This window comes from Neodiprion fabricii, chromosome 2 (genome assembly GCF_021155785.1).
Source record: "Neodiprion fabricii isolate iyNeoFabr1 chromosome 2, iyNeoFabr1.1, whole genome shotgun sequence".
Classification (NCBI taxonomy): Eukaryota; Metazoa; Arthropoda; class Insecta; order Hymenoptera; family Diprionidae; genus Neodiprion; species Neodiprion fabricii.
The window spans coordinates 8,207,116-8,219,425 of NC_060240.1; the positions used below are offsets into that span (position 1 = coordinate 8,207,116).

General features: G+C 35.2%; 1 protein-coding gene across 2 annotated transcripts; it reads right to left on the reverse strand.

Moving 5' to 3' along the window:
* Positions 1–1,871: 1,871 nt before the first annotated feature.
* LOC124176929 (inositol polyphosphate 5-phosphatase E) lies at positions 1,872–10,840 on the reverse strand. 2 transcript variants are annotated; one of them, XM_046558823.1, is made up of 6 exons: positions 9,971–10,840; positions 5,994–6,306; positions 5,338–5,897; positions 4,744–5,209; positions 4,322–4,418; positions 1,872–2,270 (listed from the first exon to the last, which is right to left on the reverse strand). In XM_046558823.1, the coding sequence occupies exons 1-6, from the start codon at positions 10,452–10,454 to the stop codon at positions 2,244–2,246; spliced, it is 1,947 nt and encodes a 648-aa protein (XP_046414779.1). In that variant the 5' UTR covers positions 10,455–10,840; the 3' UTR covers positions 1,872–2,243. The 2 variants fall into 2 exon arrangements, with proteins under 2 accessions (XP_046414779.1, XP_046414778.1); XM_046558822.1 differs by lacking the exon at positions 9,971–10,840 and adding an exon at positions 7,309–8,530.
* Between the last annotated feature and the right edge of the window lie 1,470 nt (positions 10,841–12,310).

Below are 12,310 nucleotides of genomic sequence, written 5' to 3' on the forward strand. Positions count from 1 at the left end.
TTTTATTTATAGATAGAAGGGATTATTGCTACAATCTTACGATCTAATCTGATCCGAGTGTGTCTGAATTAACATGAATTAATTAATGTACCGCAAGTTTGGAGCATGCGAAATGAGTGAATTGTTAATTTGTAACTTTTATTACAATAACAACAATGAAAAAAATTTTGCATCATTCAAACACAATTCTTTAATATCATAAATTTTAGAATTTATTTGGAAAGATGATTAAAAAAATTTCACATAATGAATACACATATTGTCGATTTAAAAACAATACAACTATAAGTTTATAAATTATTTCTAATATCTGCCTGGTACATGTTATTGAGATTTGTCACTTTCCTAACCCAACGAAAGTTGGCTAATAGAAAATTCGTCAAAATCAGAATTTGAAAATTTTCCTCTGGACAAATTTGATCAGAGTTGGAAATGAGACAAAGCTGATTTATCATATTAACGAACCTCTGCTGGACTTTCCAATTATTTATAATTAGCATTGAACCAAATTTTTAATAGATATCAAAGCACAACCTTGCACTATAGCTTACATTACAGAAATAATATGGAAAAATATCATATAATACGTATTTGTGGTGTAGAGAGTTATAATTTTACTCTAATGTTATTTTGTAGTAAACTTAATTTGTCAAGTGGGCTAAAATTGAATTTTCGCGACAAAGCTAGTGTCTGCAGGAGGGTGGATCCCTTTACACTTTCTACTATTTGCGCTGGGGATATAGATTTGCTTTTCAGATAGTGAACATATATTTACAGAGAATTTTAAATAGAAAAATTAAACACTGTATACAGAGCGTGCCAAAGAAAGTCCTGTCGTATGAGTGACGATTTATATATAAGGCAGGTGTAAGGCGGGCTGCAAAACGGTTATCTTTGTATCAAACTTTGGCAACAACACATTTAGAAACACTTGCGTGTTCAAACACATTTAACTCCTAAGAATATTCAGATGGACCATTTGCAGCTCATTTCTAAAAGTTGAAAGGGCAAATTTTATAAAATCACTTTTGATACTAGGTAGAAAAATGTCAGTGATAATTTAGTGAAAATGATTTTCAACTATCCGAGATGCACAGATTTGTACTGACAGTAAGTAGATTTTCAGATTTACAAGTGAAGTGAAATTTAAAACGCTGAAAAAGTATCCATTGTATAAAAATACAATTAACATGGAAAGTAGGTAATTCATAAAGTCAATTCTGCATAGCAGCAGTTGGCCCGCTTATTGTTAGATATTACAGAGTCGTAAATGAAAAATGCTTATATCAATGATTACTTCATCTGCGTACAGTTTTTTTCTATTGGTATAAATAGCTAAGAACCAACGTTAATATCATTCAACATAATCTCAATCAGTCAATGATATTTAGAAAAAACCAATGCTGCGTCATCTTAAATTAAAAAATATTAGTTAGCTGCTTAAGAAAATACTGATTAAAGACGATTGAAATCTTTTTTTCATAGATTGAGATAACTATTGAATTACTAAGGTTAGCATACTTGCTATTGCTTGTTTTCCTTCCTGACTGGATTCTCAACTATAAGTTTTAATCGTACGCACATTCGAGTATGTATTTCTACATATAATGTCTAGTGCATGAAACATTGTCATTCATCGATCACACGCTACGGACATGGAAGTAATTTTCATCACAGGATGTACAATGAATTTTAATCAAAATAATAATTCCAGCTATAATATCTTCACTGCTAATGAATCCGAATAAAAGGAAAAAAAATTCAAGATATCGGCTAGACAAGGAATTAAAATCAAATTTCTTAGTCGCGTATGCTGTGGTATGATATATTCTCAATACCCGGATGTTTCGTAATGACTTTTTTTAAATGTATTCGAAATTCCAAAGATCAGTGATTAACTTAATGGAACAAAACTTCAGGCAACATCCAGTGAATAAATTAGTATTCCATCGCTTCGAATTGTATTGAACTCAAGTAAAACTACTATGATAAAATTTGTACAGCTAAACTACTTTTTATGTCTGATACCTTACTTAAGCATATTAAAGAAGTAGAGTAATGGGAAATCGGAAAGTATATCTCGTCATAACATTATCTGGTCCCGAGATACAGAAATTTAATAGTTACGCGATAAGAAGAATTTACGTAAGGAGTTAATAATTATATGTATAATTCTGAAGGAACAATGCAAAGTTCATCATAATGTAGTGGCTGATTCATCGGTAATTGTGTATGCCTAACGTCTACGGGGTTGCCTTTCTTGAATTCTTCTGTAAAGCAGGAATAACATGAGGAATTGAAACTTATAAATGCGTATGCACACGTACATGCATTTACAGTTTGCTGCCTAAAGAGTAGGACAAAGTCAATTTATTGCTACCGAATGCAAAACTCAAATAAATTTTCTTTCAAATATCTTGATAATTTGTATCATTTCAAGATTTCTATTACTCTTTATAAAACAAGCTGCGGTTACGTGTTTATAAATAATTATATTCAGTATACTATGTAGTAAAGATACATAATTTAGCGATCTTAGATCGACGACTATACAGTGCACCTGGTAAAAATCTGGGAGTGTTGTGTTAGTTATTACACTATACGCTTACAGGGTAGAAAGTTGTCTGGGCACTTTACATTGTCTATAGATTTTTCTAACTTTTATACCTTTATACTAAAATTACAATTACTACTAAGATCAAGACTTATTTTTATTACTATAAAAAAAAAAAGTGCAAATAAAAGGAAAACATTGGCCCTGTATTTTGGTCAAGAGTACCGTCAATTTCATTATTTTCATATCACAATCAGCGAAACTTCCTATGGTATTAATGCAACGTATTAAATATCAAAATATATAATACGTGAAGTATTTTTTAATAAGTCAAGTCAAATCAAACGTTTCGGAGACACTATCAATGTTAAGAAAAAATACTGACAATTATGCTACGGACTAGTTTTGCTATCACATAGGTAATGTTCGCAATTATTTAATATACGTGCTCCTACTACAAAAGGCTGAAAATATATTAGTCTGCAATGGTGTATTTATATCTATTATGCCGTTTATTATTGTATAATCTATTAGGAAATCAAAAGTTTACTTATGTCAACGGTTTAAGTTACGATTAGAAACAGCGGTTGATCATTTTCTAGCAAGAAATCAAAATCAATGCTCAGGATTTTTAGGATTACAAAATTTATCAAATATTTTGTTTTTTTTTCGGTTCTTGTGTTTATCAGGGGTATAGTCACCTGGATTGGGATAACAGAAAATTTGGCCTTTTCATACAAATTGTTGAGAATATTTCTCCTTTGCCACTTGCACGTATGTGTTTTAAATATTTTAGCTGTGATAAAATTCTGCACACACATATGGCCGTTTGGGTCGATCATTTCTATTTTGAGGTAACTTAATAGATAGGAACTTATTCTTCCAGTATTAGAATATATATTCATACGTGTATATAATAAAATTCAGCAGTAGTACGAGCACTTTTGTCTTATTGTTTGTCTTTGTGCAGTTCGTACGTGAACACTATATTATAATTAAATATTGATACTCTCTCTTTCACTCCGTTTAGTTTTAGAACTCATGTCCGAGAAATAAACAATCATCGACGAATTTCATTCAACCTTTAATATCATGGTTAGTAATCAATTTGCGCCATTGTCAATGAGTGCAGTAAAATTTAAAAAATCGTAAATAAATTTCTTATATGTAAAGATCTATCGGAGTAAATCACCCGTGTAATATATCTAGAGAACCAAGACACAGTTTAATGTACATACTAAGAAAATTACGCAAGGATTAAAAAAAAATGACCTAGCGCAAAATTCCCTCAGAAAACTAAAACATTTTAACACGTGTTAAACACGTTACACTGTGTTTATGGCAGATTTGCTCCAGTGCAAACATGGCCGAATAATACCTTCGAAAAATACTGATTATTCAAAACAACAATACAATCTATTAATTGTAAATTGACTAGATGTTCTTTATCCATTTTAAATAAATTAGAAAAATAGATGCAAGACAAAGCTGTGACGCTGTCGAACAATATATAGATAAAATAAAACGTCTATTCAGTAACAGCTTATCTTACAAAGCCCAAACTCCCTTTCAAGAGTTATCGAGCAATTGACTAATGAAATGTATGCGAAGAATTAAAATAAAAATGTTGACTTTTTCCCGTCTTTCAATAAGCAGAAAATATATTTTTTAACGTATCTCTAACGAATATTTCATTATTCCATCATTGTTCCTTGGTTCATCCTAGTAGTCAAACCTGAAATTAGTTTATCATTGAATTGAACAAACCCTTGATGTTCCGGGGGAATCATCCATTGCGGCTGCTCGCCTCTTTATACCTTCCAAATAAATCTCTCGGTTGAACAATCCAGCTGCCAACGGAATACTAAAGGAAACAGATATAATACGGATGATTATTAGTATCTCAATGACATTGTTACAGTGATGATTAAGTTGTTAATTCTTATTTGTGGTGTAATTCTGCAGACACTTTGAAGCTAGAGCAACGATGTAACAATGTTTATTGAATTGATAATTATTAAACATGATTATTAAATTTGATTGACAGATTTAGTGGGGTTGGATGAACATGAGAGTAATTTACTAAAGGGGTCATCTATATTCAAAACACACCTTCAAAACTTGAGGATTAGATGGCGCAACAAAGCATCACTGTTCGGAATACAAAATGTAAAGGTAACTGTACTCACGTATCTATTCCTGGTCGAAGTATCGTTTTATAAACTCCCCAAACAGGTTTGTGATCAGATGTGCAAATACTGGGTACAGAATCGTATATTAGGCATTCTAAGGTACCATCTTTGTACGAATTTGTGCTCTCGTTAACTCTTTGTACGTGGTCCCGATTATGGTCTTTTCCTTTGAAAAGAATTCGGTCTGTGTAGGCAGGAATACGCTGCTTGTTGCTTGAATCAAAGTTTTGGGTTCCTGGATCATATTTAAATGTCGGCGGAAACATTATCGCACCTTCTTTAAAACCTTTAAGAACGGATCCTTCTTTCAGAATTGTACACAATTGATCGGCGTGTAAATTTATTGGAGTTTCTTGCGGAAATCGGGTGTCTGTGATCCATTGAATTACCTCTTCTCGCGGTTGAGCCAAACGAAAGTTTAAATCCCCGCACCAAAAAACGCAATCGAAATTTTGCGTCACATCTGTAATATTTTTTACAGTCAATCTATTATAACATATTTTATATGATGCGAAATCTGTTAACAGAAATAAATTACAAAGGAACGGAAATATGAATCAATAAGGATACTTTCAATTGCTTTGGACTTACCTTTGCTGTGTTTTCTTGTCGGTAAATCTTTCGGCAGATCCAAATTTCTTACAATTCTTTTAATATCGTTTATTCTTTCTTTTACTTTGTCTTGGTGCGCCGTCAAGTGAGCAGTAACAAATAAAAAACTCGTTCCAAATAGCATTATGGCTAAGGCCACAGCTCCCTTAGTTCTGAACGCAGTGCCTGGTCTGGTTGAAAAGTAAGAGTCCTCCGGAACGGAGCAAAACCATATAAGATCTCTTCTTACAAACAATGCCAAATGTAACGTTCCAAGTCCAGTACTTGTTAGCAAAACGTGTGAGGGACCCAGAGTTTCTTGCAAAGCTGCCTCCCACTCGGTCCGTTCAGAACAAGATTCTTGTGTTCCGATAGCCAGCATTTCAGGAATCGTTTCCATACAGGATGGTAACATAAAGTCGTTAAGTTCTTTAGGCGGAGATTGTCCATTCATGTTCCACGTACCAACGAATATTTTTATCTCCCTGTTTGGAAGAACCTTCTCCAATTCGACTGGACCTAACAAAGAATTAGCTGCGACTCGCCCGTGAAGAAAGTTTCTGAAAATTTCGATAAGATTCGATTGAGTCAGTACTTTTGCAATAGACGTGAAAAAATCGTTTATCCACCAATGAATTTATTCTTCAAACGCATACCTGTCTCTTGCTTTCTGAGCTGGTATAAGATTGAGAACTTGGGCAGCAAGTAGCGACTGCTTTGCAAGACTGTCCATAGAAACTCCATCTGCTTGATTTCCTTGTTTATCTTTCCTCTTTGACAAGGTATCGTGCGATGTTGATCTTGGCTTGAGTTGTATCGGAGCACTTTTTACCGATTCTGGGCTAGAGTGCCTCATTGAATTTGTTGGCGAGTTTACTATCAAGTTATCAGCTGATCGTCGATGTAACAAACGGCGTCTCATACTACCTTGTATGTTGGGAGAGGTACATTCGGGTGACGAATTTCCACCTATTTTTTTTTTTTTGGTTTTTTTTTGGGAGGGAGGAAACATTGATTATTCATTAAATTGTGGTATTTACATGTAGATATCGATCGATAACATGCATTGGAGTATCGTTTCACACCGAACAGTAAAACAGCTACAGTGCAACTACAACGTAACTCTGGCCTTAGGTAGTTGAAAAGTGTGAAAGAAAAAAGCAAAAGAAAAACAAACAGTGTATAGCTTGTACTGTGCTGTGGATATTCGATTTCTGGAGTCACAATCGCATTCCTCATTATCATAATAAACGTGAAACAAAATTGGTTACATTGACGTCAGCGTAAGTTACGATCCTATGTAGCATCTTGGGTCAAGGTATTGGAAAAAAAACTTGCCCACGCCGGGAATAAATATACACCTATTCTTATTTCTAGACCAATGACTAACGTGTTGTAATCTGTTAGAACGATAGCCTGGCATGCGGTCATGGGTAATAGGAGAAAATTGAAAGCAATTGAAAGGAATTAAGTTTCGCAATCATTCGGAATTGTGGAAAACTGTACACGGGCATGTATTGTGAAATGTACATGTGTCGGTGTGTGTAAATATACATGTCAGTTATTGCATGTGAAGTGATTGTCATGAGTATAAATGTAATTTATTCATAAAACTTGCAAGACCTCTACTTTAATCCCGTTTTACCAGAGAATGATTTGTGACATGACAAGTGATCTTCTTTGAAAAGAACATTGTCCTTGACCTTTGCAAATTAAGTACCTAGTTTAAAAAAAGGCGGGGCTACAGCGAAGCTATTCCTAGCGTAAGCTATGATCAAGGTCAAATCTTCCCGCTGGCTATTATTAATCGTAGAGTCGAAATCGTTGTCAATTCCTTTCTATTTTTTCTAACTTCTGCCACGAAGCTTCCCTCCTTCATTGAAAGCCGTTCAAATGACAGGTTTAAAACTGTTCACAAATTGTGCAAAATTTCGATTGTGATTATAATTGTAAATTTCAAAAATTCAGAACCTTCCCAATCAGAATCATCCGAATCTTCATCGTTGTGATAACGAACCATGCTGTACACTTGGGAAGGATCGTAATACTGTCTTTCTATTGCTAAAAGAAAGTATGACGCGTATTTCCCAGTTGTGAAATAATAGTTTTCTGGATCTCGAGCATTTTTTTCTACTTCAATTAGCAAAACCGTTTCTTTAAGGAATTCTCCGTCATGTAATTTCAGTTGAATCAATTTATCTTTCGGGAGTGAAGGTTCTGGGAGAGCAGTAACGTCTTTTATATTTAATTGCTGAATTTCAGTTTGGATTTGCGAGATTTCTTCTTCCTTCCTCTCTAGTTTTTCCGACTTTACCACAACTTGACTTTGTTGCGTTACGACATCGACATTCTCGTTATTGAACCATTTTCTTTTCATAATTTCAGACGATACTTTTTCATCCTTCGATTCTTTCGTCTCGGCAGGTGCAGTGTTGAAATTATTTCCTTTCGAACTGTCATCAAGATGATTGATTAATATTTTGCTATCAGTATTGTTGATAATCAATTTTGTAATCCGTGAATCATTATTAATGGCCTCGACGAGCCTCGATTCTTCAAAAGAATTATTTTTCGATCCATTCTTCAATTTTGAAACGTCAGATTTAGAGTGCGAACTCGCCTGCTTCTCATTACTCTGATTGGAATCTTTCCCGTCAGCTGTACCATTCGCTCGACTTGTACTAGCCTGATGTGTAGCCGGCTTGTTATTTTCCCCACTATTTGGGCAGGCGGTAAACACATTAGTCGGATCAATACTGGACGACAAGTTTGACGTTTCAGAACTACTTGTTGCTGCATAAGTGATCACCTTTTTTTCCTCATCTCCATGCTCGGAACTGTTAGACGTTCCCTGTGTGTACCGTCCCTCTTCCAGTGCCTCGCTGTTTGTTTGGCCTTGACTCGGGGACCGGCTGGTAGATTTATGCTTTTTTTTCTTTTTAAATAATCCAGTAAATCTGTCTAGGAATGACTCCTTTCTGCACACTTTGTTCAAGCTAGACATTTCGACACATTCACGTATTAAACGCAATTTACCATACTCAAGTTTTCAACACTGCACTGCTCTCCACAAAAGATATCCACTCCCCAAAGAAGATAGCTTCACACTAAACCGGCGTGGAATGCTCAATACTGAACAGACCAGTCCTGATGTATGGATGTACCCAACACATTCACACTCCACCAACACAGATAACTGTATAACTGTATATAGGTATGGAAAACCACTCCCTCTCCTAAGTGCAAAAGAGGGGAGCTACCAGGGAACATTCTATGTAAGGTACGTGTAATGAAAACTTCCATTCAGCCAAATATTGACTGGATGGTTCCTCCCCCTTGTTCCAAACATTTTTTCATTAATTCGAGTTTTACCAGTCATTTTATTTAATGTATCACGAGTTCTAATTTCTTTCATTATCGCGTAAATTTCAACTTAAATGATCTGTTTTAGTTTGCCTGACATTTGCTAATTGGGAAGTGCTAACTATAATATTATTTACGTTTCCTACTATTTTTATTTAATTTTTTTTTAGCTCCTTTTTTAATCTTACATATTATAATGAAAAATAAAGTAATACTAATTTTTTGAGTAAATTTCGAGAACTTACTTTGCCAAATATTACGTAGGCAGGTTTGCCTAATTTTTTTTCGTTACTTACAACTAGCTTCTTTTTGTTTCCGTTTCTGTGTGTATTTATTATTTTATTCTGAATACTAATATTCAGGCGATCGAATCTTCTGTTATTAATAAAAAGTATTGCTCTTTTGTAAACGTAATTGGAAATATTGTACAAATCAGTGACAGATATGTCACAAGCCTTTTATATCTATCTAAGTAAAAGTGTTGAAATAACTTATCGTAAGATTACACACAAATGAGCAACAGGTATAACCACAACGTTACAAAGGAGAAGGAAGTTTTAAAAATAACAGAGTAGATGGAAATTAAGTGACAGGGTCCGTACGCTTTTTGAAATCTGAAGTTCCCAAGTTTTCCAGATATTCCAGCCCGAAATAGCATGTTTCCAATATCTTTTCAAGAAACATACTGCTGAATTACGACAATTTTTTTACAAATTAATACTAATACCTTCAGTATTACCTAGTAAATATCTTACTATCTGACTATCAATTTACAAAAAACAGCCTGCGATTTTCCAAAAGAAAAAAACAAAAGAAGGTTTGGTATTCAGTAATATACATAGAATCTATGAAGTGGTGCCATGAAACAAACTCATAAGTACAATTTTTTTTTCTCAAAATCGATAGCACTTTGTATAAGAACAAGTTTAACTCTTTGACAGACTAAAAATTCCAGTCTTAATTCAAAAAGTCGAAATTTTCTGACTTTTCCCTGCTGTAAGAAATTCTCTGAGTTTTCCCAGTTTCCCAGGTTTTCCCTGCGTGTACGAACCCTAAATGAGCTTTTTGAACAGAAAAAATGTTCCAATTTTTTCGCAAAGCGGTGCAGTAGGCGGTGACAATTAGAGGTCAAGTGACCAGAATCACAAGTCAAGGATAGAAGATTGTGCAAACCAAGGTTGCGTGATAAACTATTTGATATCGGTTCAAAGGTATGCTAGAGACTATCGTGCAGATAACAGACACGACTGGGAAATGATTGATGATTTACCATCGACGTACGATTCCTTGGCTGTGCATGCTTCGTTTTTATGCAGTAGATGTCCGTCGTGATTTGGGTTTGGAGTGGCGGCAGGTGGCGGAGTCTTGGACTTCTCTACAAAGGCCTCGACCTGGCAATTTGCAGCTGTATAGGCGAGTTCGGACTTGACGGAGGCGCAACTGAGCGTGGCTGGAGACAATCGACTGACGGTCAAACTTTGCGGCGGTGTTCTACTGCGTTCTGTCATAGCGCAGCATAACGATAACTTGGTACTTGTATGAGAACCGTGATGCGAGAGTTCGGTCTTTGAGTTCTTGTTCGAATCGCCTTCGCCGCCTTTGTCCCTGTAAGAAACCTCCAGGCACCCGACCCTCGTCTTCTTGTTCATCAACATTCGGCATAGTGATTTTTTCTTCTGTTTAGATTTCGGCGATATTTCTGTGCTGATGTTCGGGGGATTCGACTGCGCGTCGTGAGCATCCGAACGATCCATAATACAATAACGTTGTGTATATGTGGCTCTGCGAGGTGTTTAATTGGCTTGATTTTCAACAGACTCTGACCGTGACATCCATTTTTTAGGCTTCGTGTAAACCTCCGGCGCCTTTGTACTCGGTGAATCCATATTCACCATCGAAGCCCCTTACTGTCATTGATATTTTACTCATTTCCGTATCAATGACCATGAAATTGACGTTTCTTTGGGTGCCATGTTTCCACACCACTGCGCATCAGCCGCGCGCAGTTGTCAAACTAGCAGACGACGCTATTGTCATTCGAACGTCAAACAATCGCTCGTTTTGAAAAGAGAAACGACAAAAGACGACCGTTCCAACGATTATCGAGAACCCGAAACTAGCGATTAACTTCATTGACGCTGATGTTATCACGATAATACTACGACAAGTTGATAACCGATAACATATCCCTGCATCTCATGTCCGATGCGAGTATTTCTCCCGCGTTTGTATGGCGTAATAACGCAGTGGCGTAATATACATATAGTTCACGCTTTCATAACATGCGCATAGTAGTTATTATTAATGAACAGTCATGTAGCCAGGAGCGAAAGAGCCCATGGATAAAAATTCCCGTAATGATTTTCGAAGAAATTTCATTTGCCCCGCTGTATTGATTCTAATGAATACATTTTCAGTAATACTAGCGTATTATTCTTTCACCCGGGAGAAACATTTAGATCGATACAAATTTCAAGGTAACGTTCGATTTTTAAATTTGAACGTCGGACCGATTCGTTCTTAATGATTGAAGTATTGATGAAAAAATTTCGCATGAATTGTATAATTTCATCGAAAACACAGGTCTCCCCAGTTAATGGTACAGCAGTGGTGCAATACGGGTTGCATTTTCTTACGGTCAGGGCGTAAGGTATACATACGTCGTAATTACGGAACAGAGCAGCAATAAAAATTAGAGCGATCGTAGTTTCGTAGTTTATCGATAAACAAATCTTTGAATTAAGCAAAGCAAGATCATTATAGTAATTCATACGAAGCGATTACGATGAGGAAAAAATATCGTTTATTACTCAATCGAGAAATAATGTGGAATTACGGGAAATTTTTATTACGTAGGTATATCCTACAGTTTCAGTAAAAAATGATGGCATGAAATGTACAAAAAAGTAGCAAAGTTTTTCTGAAACAACTGTTATTAGTGCAGTGGTTACTGTAATGTAACAACTGTACTAACACAGTATATTACTGTTTGTATAACGCAGTGTGTACTCGAGAGTTATATTTGCACATTTGTGTTGAGATAATTGAATCGTTCGTTTAATTTAACACACATTGTTGTATATGAATAAAGTTCCAGCGAGCTTACTGTATAAAATTTAACATTAAAATTGTATAACACTATAATGCAAACCGTATCATCGGCTAATTGATTTAAAATCGATAATGTATTGAATTCGTAGATAAACGGGATTAGTGAACTCTGGTTTAAAAAGTAGTCGAAGCATTATAAATCACTCCAAACAAATGTAGAATCATAACGTTGCTGTATGATTTTTCTTTTAATACGTACGTGTATAATATTTCCGATATGACGGCTTTCCATGACCATTCAAGAATTGCGTCAAGCGACGGAAATATTGCTTAGAAAATTTGAATCAAATTTTCCCTACATTTTTCTCTACAGTTTAGAAGGGTTGGCCTGATTGATGGATAATCACACGGAATTATACATAATAATGCAGAAACGCTTATTTTTATTTGTTGCCTAGCTCGTTGTACGGTGACAGAATTTGAGTGTAAAATATCCATATTGAACGATCGAATAAAACACACCTTCCACCTTGATACGACAATATAACGTAATACGCAC